Source organism: Lutra lutra, chromosome 4 (genome assembly GCF_902655055.1).
Source record: "Lutra lutra chromosome 4, mLutLut1.2, whole genome shotgun sequence".
NCBI classification, from domain to species: domain Eukaryota; kingdom Metazoa; phylum Chordata; class Mammalia; order Carnivora; family Mustelidae; genus Lutra; species Lutra lutra.
Genome location: NC_062281.1, coordinates 3,091,461 through 3,111,823, shown reverse-complemented (window position 1 = coordinate 3,111,823; position 20,363 = coordinate 3,091,461). Strand labels below are relative to the sequence as shown.

Sequence of the window (20,363 nt, the reverse complement as noted above, 5' to 3'; positions counted from 1 at the left end):
CTCCCAGCGGGCTCCTAGCTCTCAGTTTTCCGTGGGCAGCTAAAGGTTTATGGTTGTTCTCTACCCAGGAGACGCAGAGGCGTACTGGTTTTGTCGCTCACTCACTCAAAGGAACACCGGGTGACAGCTGGCGTGGCCCTCCTCCTCTGCGCCTCAGTGTGTCTACGTGTTCAGGAGGCCAGACTGGGGAGCCCTTCACCTCTAAAATTCTGAAGAACTGTGTCTGTCACCTGCAGTCACCTTAAATGTGTGATCACCTTTACTGTTACACAGTTGAAAATACGGACCAAGAAAATACAAGATTTCAAGCATCGTTAAAAAAAACAGGTACAAGATTTAAATAGTTCGTGCTAATAAGCCTCTGAACAGTTTTCAAAAAGAAAATGAAGAACTGTCAGTTTCTTAGTATATTTTTAGCCCATCGATTAGGAGGTAAAGCCCATTATCTATTTACATTCCAGAAATGTTCTAAGCTGGGTCATTCACAGCAAGTGAGCGACTGTGTGAAGACACCTTCTGTCAAGAGCAAAAGGTGCATAAAGAATTCTTAATCTCATGGGAGCGTTTAGAGGCCGGCCACGTCCACATGAGCAACAGGAAGGCGCTGGCCACGTCCCAGAGGCTGAACGTGTGGAGACAGTAGGCAGGCCGGCCTGGGGATGCTGCCAGCAGGTCCGAACTCCCAAGGGCAACGCGCCTGCAGCCCCCAAACCCAGAAGCCAGCCACGGACAGGAGACAGGCAGAGACTGTCTCTCGCCCAAACCCAACTCAAAAGGAATGGGGTTAAGTACAATTTGACTTGCTTTAAAACAGAGCGAAATGTTGACATTGCGGAGGGTATGTGCTATGGTGAGTGCTGTGAAGTGTGTAAACCTGGCGATTCACAGACCTGTACCCCTGGGGATAAAAATATATGTTTATAAAAAATAAAATTTAAAAAAAAAAAAAACAAAAAACAAAAAACAGAGCGAAATGTAAAGCATTGAGGGGCTGGTTTTAGTCCATCTGAGGTTCTCGTCCTGACTCGATCCTTGGCAAGGCCCCCGACAAGCAACGAAGGACAATCCTCCTCCGCACCCGGTGTGCTCCCTGAAGTCTGGGGGTCGGGGGTGGGAGCCGAGGGGGAGGCTTTTAAGACCATATCTAATCTAAGGGCTTGAGCCAGAGCCCGGCCTACAGCTGAAATGCAAATTGGGGAGCGGGTGCACGTGAGGATAGCGTGCCTGGCCAAAGAGCAGGGCAGGGGGCCTGTGAGCACCGTTCCTAGGGCCACCTGATGTGTGGCCGTGTCCCCGCACAGAGCAGCTGCCCACACCACCCACTGACAGGAGGAGCAATGCTGGAGCTGGGGCCGGGGCCTTGGCTACCTTGGGCGGCGCTTCGTCGGACCCTCCGGAGTCCCAGGACACCGTGACCTGTCTTCTGGACTCCATCCTCATCCGCTCTTCCTGCTGGACCTTCTCCTCCTCCAGGATTGTGCTAGAGAGAGAACACATGTTTTATGGGGAGCTGCCGGCCAGAGTGAGCACACACCAGAACCCCGCTTATCCGAGGAGCCCCTACCCGCCAGCTAGAGGGTAACAATAGGGAAAGGGAGAGCAGATCGCGTTTAACTGCACTCATGACTCTAGAATAGCCCCGGTCCCCAGGGCAAGCCCGTTCTCAGCACCGCTGCGGGCAAGAAAAGGGCAGCAGGGAAGACGAGGAGAGCTCCGGGAAAATCAAAGACAGACCGGGGGCACGGGCGCGGGTAAGGTGCCTGTACACCAAGTTGACTTTGAGCAGAACAGAACCTGCCCTGAGAAGTCCCAGACAAGGCTTTGTCAAGCACGGCCAAGTGATAGGACGGGCTCCTCACATGCACACGGGACCCCACGTCCTGTGACATCAGCACGCTGGGGGACAAATTTGCAATCCGGCCAATACTCCCCCTCCCCCGCTCACGACCGTCTCCCTAGCTTCCAGCCTGGCCAGTGCTCTGCGTCCCCGGGCTAACGAGCCCTCAGACAGCCCGGCCGCTGCTACTCACCGCCGCCCACAGCGCACAGGCTACCACCGCCCCCCCGGCCCGCACTCCTCGGGGCTGCCGAGTCTCCTTAGCCTTGGCGGCCTGCCATCCCGCCAACCCCCCCCCCCCGGAAGGCAGCCGGAGCGGGCCCCCTGCCAGCTCCCCCCCACCCAGCCGTGGGACCCTGGAGGGGGGCGCTCGGCGGGCACCAGGTCCCCGCACCCCAGGTCCTCACCGTGGCCGCGGCTCTCTCCTGTGCCCGCAGCCCCCGCTCAGCCTCGGGGAATGACGCTCATTCAGGGCTTCGAGGCTGCGGGCGGAGCGCCGGCAACTACCACCCAGAATTACTCATGAAAGAGTGAGGTCAGCTGCAGCAGCCCCGCTCTAATCTGGGAATTTGCTCAACTGTTTGAGAAAGACATTCCTGGCTGGCTGGAGGCTGGAGAGGGCGGCTGCTCGCACGGGCGCACTCCCGCCATCACCCTGAAGTCAGGGCAGGACGGCAGATCACTTGGTTACTGCTCTGAGTCAGCAAACCCTTACTACCGACCGAAGGGTAGTTCTTTTCTTTTTTTCTTTTAAAGGCACGGCAGGGTTTTCCTCGGGGATGCCGTGAGTGCTTTGACAGGAAAGCTTGCAGCCAAAAGATTCTACTTCCTCTGAAAAGAGGATTCTGGTTTCCTTCAAGCGCCAGCCGGCGAGCCCGGCTAAGAGAGGAACCCGGAACCTTGACAAGTTTGGGAGTCAGGGTCACGCTGCAGCCTGGCAAGGGGTGCGCCGAGCCAGCACTGCTGGGGACCGGGCCCCGGGGCCGGGGATGGGGACTCGAGTCACCGTGCAGCAGCGTCTGCTTGCCTTCTGCTCCCACTGGGCTGAGGGCTGCGACCCGACAGCCCACTCCCTCGCACCCAGAGTTCCTGCAGACGCGCCGACCAGGACAGGCGGTCGGGGAGTGAGGCCACAAGCAGCAGGGGCCCCCGCGGCGTGGCCAGCAACAGCTGCAGGCCACCTTCTCTGAGACGGGTGCAGGAGTCCTGGCCCGAGAGAGGAGCCGCCCTGGGTAGTTTTTCTGCGCGCTGCTCTCATCGAGGCCCCTAAATAACAGACCCAGAACCCGAACTTCCAAACCTCTTATCGTTTTAACAACCGAAAAATCCATGAAAATCAAGACAAGAAAAATCAAGGAATTTGTCTTTTTCCCCCCTCAGCTTCTTAAATTAACTGAAGAACAGACAAGCTCTGAGAAGGCCAGCGTGACACGTTCTTTAGCGCGACGGGAAACGCATTCGAGGGCCCCACCAAGGTGGCTTACTTCGCAAGGGCCGCCCCGGATCTTCAGCTTTCCTGTTGCCCAGGAAAACCTCCAGAAGGTCCCATGAGGACCCTTGCCACAGGAGACCCTCTCAGGCTTTGTCGGCCCCGGTTCTCCCACCCGCTTTCCCTTTCCCCTGCTCTCCGACCTACAGAATTTACTGCCTGACCCCTTCCGGGCAGCCCTTCTGTCCCAGAGCCACGCGCGGCACTCCGCTGCCCCATGGGTCTGACGCTGCCCGCGTTCTGCCACTGGCCGGCTGGGACCAGCTTCCCCGTCGGGTCCCAGCGTGTGCACGTGACAGGTACCGCAACCTCTCTCCCCGAGCCTGCCCGCCGCGCCCCTAGCAGAACAGTGGTAATGGGGAGGGGAGTACTTTGATCTCAGTACTTGGTTCTCACACCAAAAATAACACGTCAAAATGCTTCTGAGAAGCCATCGTTTGCTGCTCAGAGCAGTCAGGAGTATAAATAACTCATAAAAGATCTGTTTTGACAATGGGAGGACTATGCCATAGATGGAGGCAGAAGGCACGGAGGGACACTTCTGAACTTGTCTCTTTAGAGCGGCTGGAGAACCCAGAGCAAAAAACTAGAATGTGCAGAGGGTCAAGGAGGTCAAATTTAAACATAGTTTCCCAAACTGCAAATATTTTTAGTAGCAATACATTCCATGTGAACGAGCCGGCCGTCTCATGGGTGCTGGCAGCGAGCCGCCGTGCTTTCTCCCGGGATGGCGGTTTCTAGGTCTCAAGCTTACAAGCAGATGACCCGGTGCGAGCTGGGGCTTCTCCGTTACAGACGCGAGAACACGCGGCCACCCTGCCTCTCTTCACCCACCAGGCCCACCTACTGAGATGTGAGTGCGGAAAGCAGGGCTCGGTGTAGTGTTTCCTCCCTTTCGCCTCCCTCATGTCACCAGAGTCACCCAAGTCATGGACGCGGCGTACCAGGACGCAGAGCGGGCAGGGGCTGCTGACTGCGCTCTGGGCCTGCCGCCCCTCCAGGGGAACGGGCGCTCATGCCCTCCAGCAGCGAGCATGGAGAGGGCTGAGGAAATTTCCGTTCTGGAGCGACAAAGTGTGATTTCACTCCTGAGGTATTTTCATGGAGAGCAAGAAAGGGGTCTAAGAGGTTCCTCGTTCCCAGCACTGAGCTAAGACACAAAAACAAATCTTCAACCCAGACCAGCTTTAGAGTGGAAAAGGGCAGTCGGTCCCGGGCTGCTGACATCGAGCCATCCAAGCTGCAGGCAACAGGTGAGAAGCCGCACGTCCGCCCAATTTGGTGGGGCCGCCGCCCTGCCTATTCAACGTGCTCGCTCATTCAGAGATGGGAGTAACTCTGTCCACTCTACCCATTGTTAGGGTGGAAAAGAAAGTATGTGGGGAAAAAACAGTAAAGCTCTGGAGTAAATGGTACTTAGCAGCGCACTTTTACCTGACCTTTTACCACCAGGAAAGAGAGATTTTCTCCATCTCATTTCTGTAGCGTCTCCCCTGTGAGCGATGCACTACTGTTCTCTCCTCTGAAGCTACAAGCCATTTCTTCTTTTAAATATAAGAAATACTCTTTGCTCATGGAATGTTTCTTAAAAGATTGGACTTTAATCACCTGAACATCATAAAATCAGCCTCGGCTACTTAGGCGAACGTGGAAAACGTCCAGAGAAAGAGCAGCGAGAAAATGGGACGGAAAAAAGTCCAGAGGGAAAGAGCTCGTTTTGGCAAGTTCACGGGAATATCAGTTTTGAAACATGATCTCTCATAATTACCCAACATTGCCTCACCACAAAGGAATGGAACTGACCTTTTAACAAAAAGCCCCGCCTGATATCTTTGCAGAAAACAAGTCTGGAGCCCTGAGATTCAGTTGCAGAGAGCATATCTGTGAGAGGCTGACCCGTGGCTAAATGCAAAACCGCACAGTTACAGCGAATGCCTCTGCTCTTTCTCCCTGACAAACGGGCAGAGCCGACTGGACGTCTAGTTTCATGGATGCACTAAGACTGAATTTCTCTTCATGTATCTCAAATTGCCGGAGATAAGGCACTTCTGTTTGGTTGTGGCATTGCCCATCTCAAAAAACTACTTTTCAAAAATGTGAATCCTGCTAAAATCTTTCTTTAAAAATAGTGACTTCTTTCTATTTCTGGCAAGTCTGCATAGCAACTATTTGACGAACCCTCTTGCAGATAGCAACTATGGACAATGACATAAAAAGCAACCCTTCTTATGACTGCACGGGAGAGAAACCCACAGAAGCTGGACCCTGAGCAGGGCTGGCATAAGTCCCATTTTTTGGGCGAGGGGCCCTGGATAAATCCCCATTTTTTAATGGCCATTTGCCAGACAGCAGTCTGCAGTTTTATAAAATCTCCCCAAATCTCTAGCGGAACCTGGAGCCATCATGCACAGGACAGGCTCCACGCAGCCCAGCTAAGGTGAAGAGAACTGAACTGAGATGTGGGCTGGTGCCCACAGCATGGAGAGAGAATCTGTGCTTTGAGATCAGCCACATTAAATGCCTGCTAAAACAAACAAACCATTCTTCAGAGGAATCTAACTGAATCCAGAGTTTCCACAATCCATCATTCACAAATGTCCAGGACATAATCTAAAATTACCCAATATAAAAATAAACATGAAAACATGATCCATTCTGATGAGGAAAAGACAATGTAAAGGAGGCGATCCCGACGATGGCTCAGAAGTTAGCACTGGCAGGCAGGGGCTTGAAAGAGGAGTTATATTCAAGGACATAAAGCAAAATCTGTTCATAACTAATGGAAAGATAAGAAATGTTGGCAAAGAAATAGGGACTTTGAGAAAGAGACAAAGGAAAATTCTATAATGAAGATTCTATAATGAAAAGTACAGTGTCTGAAATAAAGTCTCCACAGGATTGGATGACGGGTCGGATGGGGAGGACAAAACACTTAGGGAACCTGAAGTCGAATCATTCGAATTACCCAATCTGAAGGACTTGGAGAAAAAGACTGGAGGGGGGGGGGAGAAAAAGAACAGGGTCGCTGGGACCTGAAGGACACCATCAAAAGGCTTAATAGACAAGGAACTGGAATTGCAGAAGTGAGAAAATGGAGCAGAAGAACACCCGAGCAGGCAACGGTGAGAGACATAGTTACAGGTTCAGGAGCATCAGGGAACCCCAGGTATGATCAGTACAAAGAAAAGTACACCCAGCACATCCCAGCTAACCGCTGACACCCACAGACTAAGAACCACGCTAGCAGCCAGTAAGGAACGACAAAGCATGGACAGAGGAATAAGGACTCGAAGGGCCAGTGACTTCTTACTAGAAACAAGAGGTCAGCGGAAGAGCAGCTTTCAAGGCCCAAAAGGAGAAGATACAGGACTGTGAAGTCAGAACTCTGTTCCAGGGAAATTAAGTTCAGTTGGTTTTCAGATAAGAACCCCCCAAAAACGAACGGAATTCATTACCGATAGATGAACACAGAGAATGCTCAAGACGTTCTCTGGGTGAATGGGAAACGGAACAGAAAAAGCCTCTTTAGTGAAGAATGAAAAGTGCTGTGTGGGATTCAAGATGGAAGATTGTTTCTTTACTTTTTGTAAAGTACTACTTAAAACACACACAAAAATCTTAATTGTGTGAGGTTACTAACATAGATGACTGTGACCTCTGGAGGATAAAGGACTGAGGTGGCGGCCAGGGGACCTTCCTGGCTGCGCGAGCCTGGCGCACAGAAGCACAGGGCAGTCGGTAACTCTAAGCAGACAGGGACAAGTTAACCAGGAGTGTCCTGGTCTCCAGAGCAGTCGCTAAGTCGAGAATGCAAACGGTATTGCTAAATGCAGATTCGGGGCCCCGAGGGAGAAAGAGGTGTGGAAGGGTGGCGTCAGCATCCCAGTGCCAAACTCTCAGCCAGGCATGGATGGCCCGAGCACATCGTGCTTTTGGCTTCCCTCCCGGCTAGGTGGGGGTGCAGGCTTATTTGTAAGTGGTAGGAAGCCAGTGTTTCTCCATCTGTGTCCTACGTCCCTCCACCCCACCACAGTTCCCTGTCCCTCAGGGACCTGAAGTCAAGGGGGAGCCACGCGCAGCCACCGGTCCTCGCTGTCCAGAGGCTAAGGGAGACCTTCGTGGCTGCTCCGCTCTCCCCTTACGTTTTTAGGGATAATAACCCTGGAGAAACTCAGTGAAGGGGAAGGAAGAAGAGCTGTGGAGAAACCCCAGCTGGTCAGAGATAGAGAACTGAAGGGAAGGGAATCTGGTGGCTACCCGGTAAGTCTGAGGGTTTCCGCCTGGGCTCCAATAACGAAGAGTAAATACCCGGCGACAGACATGTCCACGTCATGTGGTCAGAGGCACCTCTTCATAGGCAGGACAGGTGACGGGAGAACAGTGTGAGAGCAAATACAGGAGGCTGGGCGGCCGGGTGGAGGCGGGGGGCGCATCCCAAGGCCGACACGCAAGAAGATCGCTGGTCTTGGAGGCAGGAGAAAGGGGCCCGGGGGCTTCTCTGTCAGCGGCACAATCCAGGGCGAGTTACACGACTTTTCTGAGCCTCAGGCTCCTTCAGTGAAAAGGGCAGTAATAACTCATTCTTAAAAACTGTTATGAAGTCAAACAAGGCAACACACATGAAAACGATGTGTGAAGCCACGTGAGTGCAAAGGACTGATTCTCCTGAAATGTATGTGTAAATCTCCCTGGAAATCCGTTCACACGAAACCAAACTGTGGGGGATTTAACAATACAGACGCCCATGGAAAAGCCGTGAACACCTATGTGCGGGCGGGAGCCAGGGACGGGTCAGAAGGATCCTCACGTCAACAGTTAAGACACAATTCCTAGTGGAAGGAATGTGGATGTTGTATCGAATTCCTATTAAATTTTAATTTACTATTAATTACTGGTAAGGCTAAGGACCAAAAAACCCACAAAACCCCACAAAAACCCTTGAAGTTCAGATGCCGTGAATGTTTCTTGTAAGTTTTTACTTAAAGTCTCTAAAAATTAATATAAGTGATCTCTACAACCAACGAACATGACCCCGAGATCAAGAGCCGCACGCCCTTCTGACTGTGCCAGCCAGGCTCCCCCAGGTACCACGAACGTTTGAAGACGTCTGCAGGACTAACTGAGAAGCCAATTCCTCTTCTAGATAGTATCTAGACCCAGCAGGCCAGCAAGGGGGAGGGAAATACTGGAATGATGACTAAGGAGGAATTCAGACACCACCTCTGAAAGGAATTTTGGAAGCAAATACAAAACCACCTAAAAAAATACACAGAGGAGCAGAACAAATAACTCATGTCATCAATCAAACCCAGAGCCTTTAATTCAGAGTCCGCATATTGGGATACATAAAGAATCAGAAAGGATTCAAAAGACTTGTACAAGGTGCTCTTCACAGACTAAAAATTTAACATCTGTGTCTCCATAACGTGTCTATAAAATGTCTTTACATCTTGGTATCTGGACAATGGGAGCTAACACTTCTGAATTCAAATAACCCCATTTTTCTTTAGCAGCGACTGATAATGTTTCTGTACCTCAGGCTGCCATGTCCCTTCCGGAGCTTCAGGAAAAGCTTCGTCCTTACCACTGCTAGAGCTGGAACCATGCGCACTGACCCTGAGCCACCTACGTCACCTCATGTGGCCCTGAAAACCCGATGGGGGGAGGGCTGTGGGGCCCTGTGGGACCCTGCCTCCTACAGGGAGGCAAAGTCACCTGGTCCAGGTCACACGGATTTCTTTTCACATTTCTTTTTAAACCGTAACCTTCCCGACACAATACCCATAGCTCTCAACAGAAGGCTGAATTCCTACCTCAAGTGCCGTCTGCACTTTCCCAGGTTCCACGCCGCAGCCCCCCTCCCCAAGGTGCTGGCAGCCTCATGGCCCAACCGAGACCAGTCTGTGTCCTGAGGGGCTCTGAAACTTCGAGGGAGGGTAGATGCTGAGATGTCATGTGAAAACATGGCACCAATCTGGGGCTGCAGCCGCTCCAAGCTCCGCCCTAACCCAGCAGATCTCCCAAAGGCCAGCTTTACTTGATAAAGTTAAAGAGCAAACACGACAATATTAACCCAACCGACAAACAAACAACCTCCCGCCCCCAGGGCCCACGAGGCAGGCCCCCCGACACACGTGCTGGTCTCCGTCACCACAGCAGAACCTCACGGACGCACCCACGACAGCTCCCTACCGGTCGGGCGCTCGGAGGGCCTGCAGTGGCTGAGTACGGCACACTCAGGAGGTCACAACACGACATGAGGGAAATGGCAGCATGTCTGGCATGGGTGAGGGCCTCTATGCCTGTGCCAGACATGTTGCCATTTTCCTCCAGGGACTTTCTCCGCTTGATACTCAAAACAAACGTAAGAGAACCAGCTTCAGAAATTCCTTAAGATACTGGGTTTTTTTCCTTCCTTCTTTTCTCTTTTTAGCTAAGCAGTAACAACGTGCTCACCGTCGCAATCACAAGACGGAGCACATAAGGACATCTAGCTGTGTCTTGGGTCCAGGCCCAGGACACGCCAGCTGACAGCTTGTCCTGGACTTGGGGGCTCGCTGTGAGGTGCAGCTCTGGGACCTCAGGCGAGTGGCCTGAGCTCAGAGTTTCAGAGAACGGATGGCGGCGCTACTACCTACATGTCCACGGCATGTGAGTGCTAAGACGAAGCGACGTGGGGAAGCGTGTGGCACAAGGCCTGGAACGGAAAGCACGCAGTAAGCGCTGGTCTTCCACGTTACAATAAGGCTGCCTACAGAGGGCAGAGACCAGCTATCACAAGGTCTTCCTGAAAAGCACAGTGGCAGAGACCAGCTCAAATCATGGAGCACCTCCCAAAGTGATACTTACTAGGTCGGTGTTCTTTAGAACAGAAACGCTCGGGTGAACTGTGACATTTTCACCACTCACATTCTGTTCCCTAACCTTCATACATGAACACAGAGAGCTCAGAACCAAGGAGTAATTTCCAAAGGTTTGAAAACCACCATGGTTGGAACAACCACAGCTCTCGTTCACTGCTGGGAGCGGAGCTGGGGTACCGGCTCTGGAAACCCAGCAGGCCCGAGGACGCTCCCCCTCCTGGGCATGCCTGCGAGCTCCTGGAAACACAGCCAACCTCGGTTCCTGTAGCTACGTACACCGAAAAGGCACAGCAGGGGCCCCGACAGCTCCCAGCGAAAAGAATCTAAATTCCCACCAGGTGGACGACTCAGCTATGGGGTATTCACGCGCAGAACCCCACAGAGCCAGAAGAAAGACGTACAGTTATCTGAGGCCGTGGATGACCTCAAGCAAATGCTGAATGACATAAGCCACGAACCAAAGAGTGATGCCATTTACAGACAGCTCAAAAGCAGTCACCCTTGAAGGGCAAACAGTCAGGGGAAGGGGCACCTGGTGGGCTTCCGGAGCGAGGGCAGGGCTGCTTTTCTGTCCTGCAGACGGCATACGTGCATGGGCCCCACTTGTGACAGTCCAATGAGTGGTTTACTTCTCGGCTAACTTCCATGTTCACATCTTTGTAGGTCAATACGAAACTTAAAAAAGTATGGTATAGGGACGCCTGGGTGGCTCAGTTGGTTAAGCAGCTGCCTTCGGCTCAGGTCATGGTCCCAGCGTCCTGGGATCGAGTCCCACATCGGGCTCCTTGCTCATCGGGGAGCCTGCTTCTCCCTCTGCCTCTGCCTGCCATTCTGTCTGCCTGTGCTTGCTCTCTCTCCCTCTCTCTCTCTGACAAATAAATAAAATCTTTAATTAAAAAAAAAAAAAAGTATGGTATAAACTTTAAATTGATAGTGCAATTAGTTCACTTCCCTCATTTGCCTACAAAGGGCTTAAGAAAGCACACGTCGACTTGACCTTCTTCCCTAGACTGAGGTGACAGGGACACCCCCTCCTTGGCTCCTGGGAAGCAGACGCTGCAAGAGGGCAAATACTGAAGCTGTTTGCTGTCGCCTCCGTGGCACTGCACCTCCCAAAGAATTAACCGGATTAATCAGGGATTGAGTGATTTTTTTCATTCAGAAACCACCTGGGGCGCTCTCACAACCTGTCAGTCCTCCAGGGCAAGCACACCAGGGCACAGGACGGGAGTCATTTTCCAGGGTGTTCCTCCGGGGGCGCAGTCGGTCCCCGGCCACCGGCCCGCTCACCTCTTGGTGCTTCTCTGTGGATTCCCATCTCTGAATGAGAGAGCGGGATGCGAAGGGGACAGAGGCTTGGGGTCATGGAGACCACCCACGGAAGTCTGACCCAAGGGCTGTCTGACTCGCTGCACAGGCTCCACCCAAGAGCCACTTCTTGCAACTCATACTGAGAGACAAACGCCGCCAACGCGGCCCACAGACACGTGGGATCCCACGGTGATCTGAGTCCTTTCGAATTACTTTCTTTTAAACAGACACGGAGAATGGGATTCAGGAAACACTTTTTCACTGACCTGGGGTAAAGACTATCTGAAACTCATTTGTTAAACAATCTTTGATATGGTGAAGATTTTATAAAACTTAATAAAAGAATCTAATTACTAGGACACGCTGTTACACATAAATGTCCAAGCAAGCTATTAGAGTTAACATTTTACTGGCCTCTTTGGTAGCCATATTACACGTTTAAAATGCAAAGTCAGACTCCATTTCTGATGGAAACTGAAAAACACAGAACAAATTCACGCTCCGTGGCCTGCACTAACTGTGCAGAAGAGATGTAGTCGTGCATGTGTGTGTGCGAAATCGTTTTATTTGGTTCTAAAAATTCACCTTGGATAGTTTTTGGAACTACTTCCCCCAAAGAAACAGTCCTTCAGTGAACACTGATGTGAGATCGCACCTACTAAGCCATAACTCGAGCGGCCGTGGGACCCCACTGTGCGCAGGCCCCTGGCCTGCGGGTGCGCGCGGCACCGAGGCGAGTATGACGATCCCTGCCCTCAAGGAGCCTCAGTCTAGTAGGGCTGAGACATACTAGACTGTGAGCTCCTCGAGGGCAGGAAAGGTGCTGTAGTCCTCTTGCCCCAGAGATCGGGCCCCAGGCTCAGCTTTCGTGCTGCTCACACTGTGGAACGGGCTGAACGCGGGTACGGCCATCTGGGGCAGCGCAGGGGGAGCACAACAAGAAGAGCCGAGTGCTCGGGAGACGCAGAGGGCAGTGGCTCATCGGCTGTGGAACCGCGAAGGAGCCAGTGCTGGGAGCCGCCGAGAAAGAGGGGCCAGAATTCACCAGGAGGAGAAGGCGGCGTTCCAGGCCCAGGTGGTTAATGCAGCCACGGCGTGAGAAAGGGGCGGGACACTCCATCGGGTTGGACGGGAGGACTCTAGTTTACTCTGGAAGCTTCCAGCCAACATGGGAGCCACTCGTCCCCAGCGATGGGTGAGAAGATCAAGTAAGGGGCTGTGCCAGATGGATGGACCATCCAGGCGGGGGAGTGGGGGAGGCGTGCCAGGCGGCGGTGAGGCGTTACGGCTCGCTCCCAGACGGAGGTGGACGCAAAGGCCCCTCTGGAGCCTGTGGAAGGGGAAGGCCAGGGGCCGCCGGAGGCAAGGCAACAGATTGGCTTTAGCATGACCGCGACGCTCAGTAGCAACGCGACTGCGGCTCTGGGCCTTGTGAGAACAGGTGGGATGGAAGCTAAAGACGGACGGAGGGGAGAGGGTCACACTGCCCAGGAAGCAAACTGGGAGAGAGGAGGCGGCCTGGGACGGACGCGTGGGCCATACTCAGACCGTGGAGGAACGGCAGGTCGGGGGAGAAAGGAGATGTCCGGGAGGCAGGCAGATGGCACCGATGTCAGAGAGGGGAGGCATCTCACGGGCAGAACCAGCCACATTCTGAGGAAAGATCAAGGAGGAACCAAGAAATATAGGCGCAAAACATGAACTAAAGCGGATTCAAAATCCAGCTCCAGTAAGCGAGTGCGCGTACCACTCACTGTGCGGGGACGGAGCACCTGGAGACCCTTAGCTTGCAGAAAGTGGTCTAGAAACACCTGAAGGATGGTCACGTGGGAGGCAGAGCTGAGCTGTCTCCGGGCCCGAGAGGACAGGAGGGGGCGGGCAGGTGCGCGGCCCGCAGCCGGGGGAACAGGCGCTGCTCACCGCGGGGTGAGGGACGCGGGCCCGTCTCCTTTGGACCGCGAACACTGGCGGCAGGACTGTGTTCACTGTGGAGTCCACAGACCTAACTCAGAATCACACGGGTGCTTAGCTGGTAAGCCCTGACCGGGTGAAGCCTCTATTGCTCTCCCTCCAGCCCTCGTTCCTCCGCGGAAAGTGCTCCTTGCCAGGTGCCTGGCCAGCAAGTGGCGCTGCCTGAGCAGCCGGGCCTGGGCCATCTAGACCGGTCGCGAGCACTGGGGGACCAGACGGGGCCAGAGGAGCCACTGGGGTCTTTTGGACCCTGAGATTTGGTAAATTTCTCTGAGAAAAGACGAAAATTTTAAAAATCTCACATAGAGTCAGGGAATCACGAAGATGACACCACGGTGCTGGTTAAGGGATAAACTCCCCACGTATCGCGCCGGAATATCTTATCGATTTCAGTTATAAGTCAGTCTAGACGTCAACTCCACAACCGTTTGCTAAGCATGTGTTAGACGTCTGCGCCGGGGCCACAGAAACGAGTAAGACACAGGGATGCTCACGGAGAGCTTAGGGCCTGGCGGGGGACCCAGATGTGCAAACGAGAAATTCTCCAGGCCGGGCGCACGGTCAGCTCTGTGCAGACACGCTGAGGGACTCAATGCGCTAACAGGTCCCTGTGGGCTCCCTGTAGGGGACCGGGAGCTACCGGGTCTGGCCGTGGCTGGCACGAAGTAGGAGCCACTACATGGCAGCTGAACAGGTCATGTGGATGTCCGGACGACAACAGACAGAAGCACCGACAAGGTGCCAAAGAGTGGCTGTCTGTTTGGGGGCAGGGCTGACTAGGGCTGTCCCCTGAAGGAGGTAACATCTGAGCTGGATTCTGAAGACCACAGAGGTGGTTAGCAGGGGGCACAGTAGGTGGAAGGTGTCCCTGGGAGCGAAAACAGCACGTGGGAAATGCTGGGCCGTGCCGGGAGAAGCGTAAGCAGTCAGGAGCACTGGTGAAGGAGCAGGAGAGGGAGATGGAACTGGGTGGGCCACGAGGGACTAGGTTCTCACGCATCTCGTAAGCCACGCCAAGTCAGAAGTCAGCGCACGACAGATCTGATGCTAATGTGAAGTCGACTAAGATCTGACGATACAATCTCCTGAGCATCCTAGCAAGGCATAACTCAACGCAAACTGATCAGTAAGTCATTCTGTAGCCTTCGCCGTCCTGACAGAATGACCTCAAACACTCTGACTGCGTGGGAGAAGCCGCATGAGCCTGCCCCAGCCCCGGGCCTTGCTCCCCCCACTCCTACCTGAGCTGAGCTTTGAGCTCAGTGAACCGGGGCCGCCTGCTGGGGTCATAGGCCCAGCATTTCGTCATAAGGCTGTAGAGGGTCGGAGGACAGTTTGGAGGCATCGGCAGCCTCTCCCCGTTCTCAATCCGACCGATCACGTCATTGTTCTTCACTCCTTGAAAGGGCTTCACACCGTGCATCAGTATCTCCCACATACACACACCTGTGAAGTGGGAAGGAAAGCAGAACCGTGAACCCGGTGGGAAGAGAAGCACGCCTGTGTTTCAGGAAAAACTGCAAGCTGGCACCAGAGGACCAGCTGTGTGACTTGGGGCAAATCGGGCAAATAAAGCAGTAGTCAGTGAATTGTTATAAATAAGAAGAGCAGTATTAGCTTAATATGATCCAAATAAGGAAAATTACGTTATTTTCCAAAAAATGCCCAAGTTTTTCTAAGAGGTTTACTTCTCCAAAAATCCTGTCTTAGAAGATGGCCCGCCAGTGATCCTTCATGGCTTAACGAACCAGTTCAAAACAGGCCGGGTGAATTTGAACTTGGCCCCCCCACTGCGGTCCAACCTGCTGATGCTTACGGCAGCTGGGCTGAGGCCTAACAAAAGAACATCCTAAAGTTTAAGCCTTTACCTTCAGAACGCTCAGACTCCTTTAGCGAGGCGGCCCGGGCCTGGCGAGGGCGCACGCTGGCACTGTCAGCTGGCTCGTGCACGAGTTGGTCAGGGGATCCCTGTCCCCCAGGCAAACTCTGGATTCCCTGGGCTGCAGTGGCCCTACCCGCACGCCCCTCACTCACACTCCACCCCCGCAGGCCGCACATTCTCTTCGTGTCCTCTGAACAACATCTGAAAGCCCACTCCCACAGCAAATGAGCGAACGGAGTCTAAGGCGGAGAATGACGACCCCCTGCTCCGGCTGAGGAACCGAGCATGTGGGCTGGTGGGGACCGTGGCTGGCTCGCATGTCTTGCGGGCTGCTCTGGCGGTCCTGGCACCCCAGCACATGCCACACACACGCCTTTGCTTATGACAGCCTCGCTGCACTTAGTGCCCCTTTCCTTCTCCTCCGCATGAGCGCTTCTCTTTCTATGCATGTGCTCCTGATGGCCCAGGTGAGTCCCTGCTCGGCTCCCGTCCTCGCTGCACAGGGCCTCACCGGGCGAGCCCTGGCTCCACCCCGTCCTCCCTGCTCACCGCGTCACGGGCTGGAGGAGGCCCCCTTGCTTCAGTGTCTTTGGCACCTACAGCAGGGCTGTGCCTCAAAGAAAACAAGGCACATTATCCTGCCCATGTGAACGACATTCTGATGTTTTCCGAATTCTAGTCACTCCAGACCGAAGAGTATATGACAAAACTAATGCCTTAGTTCTGCATTTCTAACTGTCATTACTAACAACAGCGCCGGACAGCGTAAGACTTTTGAAATTTACACATTATCCTTACACCTCACGTTTCTTTAAATACTGTATTTTATCAAACCTAAGATGCCACTGATTATAAAATATGATATTGTTTTTATATAACCAAAAATGGAGGAAAATACCGCCAACTAAGTCACGGCACCATCCTCTGTTACCTCTTGGAATTGTTTTATTCTTACCAATGAGCACTTCCAAACTCATTCAGACAAGGAAGCGACACAGGGATGAACGAAACAAAGTCCACACGAGTGTAGGCAAGGAAGCCACGTGAGACACGGCCCCAACTCACACCGACTACAAAATGCCACTGATTGATGACACCAGTTCCAGAGAAGTGACAGTGTGAGAAACGGGCATCTTAGAATCTTTGAAAGCTGATGTCCCCTTGCCAGGATGAGCAAGCGGCTCTCTGGGTCACACAGCCGACGAGTGAGGTCCTGGGAGGTGACGCCACAGCAGGCGGACCCCAGAGCCCTTTCTAAGCCCTGTCACACTATTTGCTGCTCTGGCGAAAGCCCCTTCCCTCTCCTGTTATCACTCAGGGCACTAGAGGAGACCAACAGCAAGTACACAGAAGAAAAAAAGAAGAACATGTACTTGATGTGTATAAAGTTATTTTTAATTACGGGGGAAAGGCACATAGCCTTGTCCGGGCATCTCCTCCGGAGTAGTTCAGAATCTAGGGAGAAAGCACGCACACAGGACTGCGCACAAGATCCACGTCTGAGTGTTAGGGCAGAGAGTAGAAGTGCGGGAACACAGAGGATGAGAGGTTATGTCTGGAGCACACACCGGCTACACGAGGCTTCACGAAGAGGGGACATTTCAGGTGACCCCGAACATCAGAATTTCAGCCCTGGGAGCGGGTGTTATGACAACATGTTCCAGGTGGAAGGAGTTAGACCAGAAGAGTGGGGCGGGCGGGGGGCAGCATCTGTGTGGAAAGGGGAGAGTGATTTAAAACCTGACGAAGCAGTTGAAGCAAGTGGTGCAGAATGAGTGAGGGCCACCCCGTCCCACGGTCAGAAGGTTCCACAGCAACCCCCAGAGCAGGACAGTGACCGGCTCAGAGCAGGACAGTGACCGGCTCGGAGCAGGCGGGGAGGCACGGAGCAGGCGCTAGAGCCGAAGCCACAGGAGACAAAGGATCAAACGTTCAAGCCTTGAGACAAGTCGGGAAGGAGGCTGGGCTCCAGCACACGAGCAAAGCGCCACGCGGATGTTCCGGAGCGGAGGGGCTGGCACAGAACCCGAGGACAGGTCGACCATTTAAAGTCACTCACAGAGAACGAGCAGATGGGATGGCGGAGAGACAGGGAGGAGAGAAGGAAGGAGAGAGCTACGACTGCTCCCAGGAGGGACGCAGAGAGGGCCCAGGGAGACAGAGGCCCGGGGCGGGGGGACTCCGACAGAAGCCGGCGCCCCGTGTGGCCCAGCGGCTGCTGAAGGAGCCAAGAGGCCGTCTGTGGAGCAGCCCTCAGGCAAGGGAAGCAGAGGAGCCTAAACACTGCGGAAAGAGCTAAGCCTAAGTCCGTTCTGTAGTCTATGAAATGTTCATTTAAAAACTCAAAACTTCAAAATACTCACCAAACATCCACACATCACTAGCTGAGGTAAAACGTCGAAAATTGATGGACTCTGGAGCCATCCACTTAATTGGCAATTTTCCTTTGGAAGCTAGAAGATTAATTTTAGAAAGTGAATTTTCCTTGTTATCTGCTCAAGGATCTAAGAGTTACAGCTCGCTGAGATTTTTAGTATCAAAATAAAAAGCTTTAAATAGCTGACCCCTTGGGCTTTGCTAATCTGGAAGAACTATCCTTTGTTTCCTCAGCGTGGTGAGGTCATCTGCAGCGATCCGGTCAGCCTGTGGCGTGGAAACAGCGCTGCAGGCCTCCGCTGTGCGGACAGGCGGGGGATGCGGGAGGAAGAGGGGGCCCGGCTGGCTGGTGCTCCCGGCCCGCAGCTCGGCTGTGCAGCAGATCCGGACCCACTGGCCGGACGCTGTTCCGGGGGGAGTGTGTACACGCGCGTACACACGCCACACAGATTAGCTTCAAACCCTGCGAACAACTCAGCCTGCTGGTTCTCCTTCCTTCAGAAAACGAGGCTCAGACACGTTTCGTGACTTGCCCGAGGCCACCGCCACCAGGTGCCCGAGCTGGGGTTTGAGCCAGAGCGGCTGTCGCTGTCCTGCCCCGACGCCCCCCGCCCCGTCCCCATCCTCCCGCAGAGATAGGCCCAGTCCTCCCCTGCCTCGCACCCACACGTGACCCCGAAAGCACTGGGCAGGACTTCGGGAGCTGCCCATCTCCGTGCGTATGGAATACGGAATGAGGACTGACCACGGCGCCTGCACGGGTATGTGCAGGGCAGGACAGCCGACGGACGGAATGAAAAAGTACACTTCTTAGGTGGGCCTACATCATCCGTCCCTGGAGGCCTCATAAGCCTTCCTTCTGTGCCACAAAGGAAACAACTCGCCACCTCACGGAACATTCCTTCAGCTGCTGGGTGACAAGAGGAACGGCCCAGAGTACCTGCCCTCATGCAACTCTAGCTCTAAAAGGTACGGTGCGGGGTGTGACCCGGACTCCGAGTGAACGCCAGATGCCTCGGGAGCAGAGAAGGCCGACGGCTGAGCGGTGTGTCCGGGAAGGCAGCAGGGGCACAGGGGAGCGGGAGTCCACGTCGGAGGGAGCCTAGGTTCACAGAGGTGTCTGTGCTCTGCCGGCCTCATCAGGACTCCTATGAGCCACGCGTGCCTCTGAGTCCCTTCAAGCAGGAGATAATTTCATCCGAGTCACTTCTTTTTTCCCACTTAACCTCAAGCACCTTCACGACAAGTGGAGTCAAATCTTCGGCTCGATTCCTTCTAAACTACTTACTCCTGCATCCTGAACCCCCAAGATCCCCAGCTTCTAGGGGGTGTCCTCCTGCAGCCCAATGGGGTCTGGACTTAGGCACCTGTCCGAGATGATGAGGAATACATGAACGTGTCAACGGCTCACTTTAAACGCCGTCTGCATGACACGAAGGCTCCGTCGCCGCACTGCTTGGAGGTCAGCTCCCTACTGGGAGTCCAGGACCTGGACTGCTCAGCAAACGTATTTTAAAACAGCAGAGAGCAAAATAAAAATAAAACAGCAGAGAGCTGTTTGATCATCTTTACGTTAAATGACTAATTGAAATGAATGAACAACCCAAGAATTCTCCTCTCACACAGCAGCAAATCTCGGTTGCGACTGCTTCGGGCTGTGGCGTACAGAAGGCACATGGAAAGGGAACAGTCATCAGCCCTACAGTAAGATGAGGGAAACTAGTTTTGTATGTAAAAATCTCATTTTGCCACAATACAAGAATTTTAAAAAGTGAGAAAGAAATTGGCCTTTTAAAGTGGTAATAAGAATTAGAATATATACTAAGGGCATAATATGGATTTATAATCCAAACCACAGCTGAAATATTAGGAATAGGAACATTTGTTAATAAAAATATTTGTTCTATAATAATTTAAAGAACCAAGTCAAGGGGCACCTGGGTGGCTTAGTGGGTTGAGGCCTCTGCCTTCGGCTCAGGTCATGATCCCAGGGTCCTGGGATCGAGCCCCACATCGGGCTCTCTGCTCTGCGGGGAGCCTGCTTCCTCCTCTCTCTCTCTCTGCCTGCCTCTCTGCCTGCTTGTGATCTCTGTCTGTCGAGTAAATAAATAAAAATCTTAAAAAAAAAAAAAAAAAAAGAACCAAGTCAAACTGATTCCAAAATTGGCACATTTGAAGAAGAATCACATGAGCTAGATTTCCGCTCTGAAGCCAGGCGATGGAAGTCTCTGGACGAGCAGACTGGAGTCCTCGGCCCGACTGCTTCCACCGGGTCAAGGCACCCGCCCCACTTGTGGAGGTGTCTGACTGCGTTCGCCAGCTGGAGACGTCTGGGCTGATTCCAGGTTTTGGCCACTGGAAATACAGTTGTAGTGAACACTGAAATGCAGGTTTCGTGTGCACGGCAGTTCTCGCTTCAGGAGTATGCCCGCTGGACTGTGCGGCAGCTGCACAGCTGACTCCGCAGGGATCTGTGAAGCTCTTCCCGAGTGGCTCTGTCATTTTACATTCTCACAAGCAATCTGGGAGAGATCGTTTCTCTGCATCTTTGCCAGCATTTGGTGTTATCACTATTTTTAATTTTAGCCGTTCTGACATGTGGGCAATGATACCTTGTCACGGTCTGAGCCTCTG

The 20,363-nt window shown here is 53.3% G+C and overlaps 1 protein-coding gene across 25 annotated transcripts in view; it reads right to left on the bottom strand.

Moving 5' to 3' along the window:
• The window catches only part of PTK2 (protein tyrosine kinase 2), a 251,367-nt gene that overhangs the window by 36,123 nt on the left and 194,881 nt on the right, over positions 1-20,363 (bottom strand). For 24 of the 25 annotated variants that reach the window (XM_047725233.1, XM_047725252.1, XM_047725232.1 and 21 more), the window contains 3 exons: positions 17,717-17,806; positions 14,713-14,917; positions 1,369-1,480 (listed from right to left, as the gene is read on the bottom strand). In XM_047725233.1, the coding sequence (XP_047581189.1) occupies positions 1,369-1,480; positions 14,713-14,917; positions 17,717-17,806 (407 nt within the window). Of the gene's footprint in view, positions 1-1,368; positions 1,481-2,244; positions 2,474-14,712; positions 14,918-17,716; positions 17,807-20,363 lie in introns of those variants that run through there. The other variant, XM_047725258.1, reaches the window with a different exon arrangement.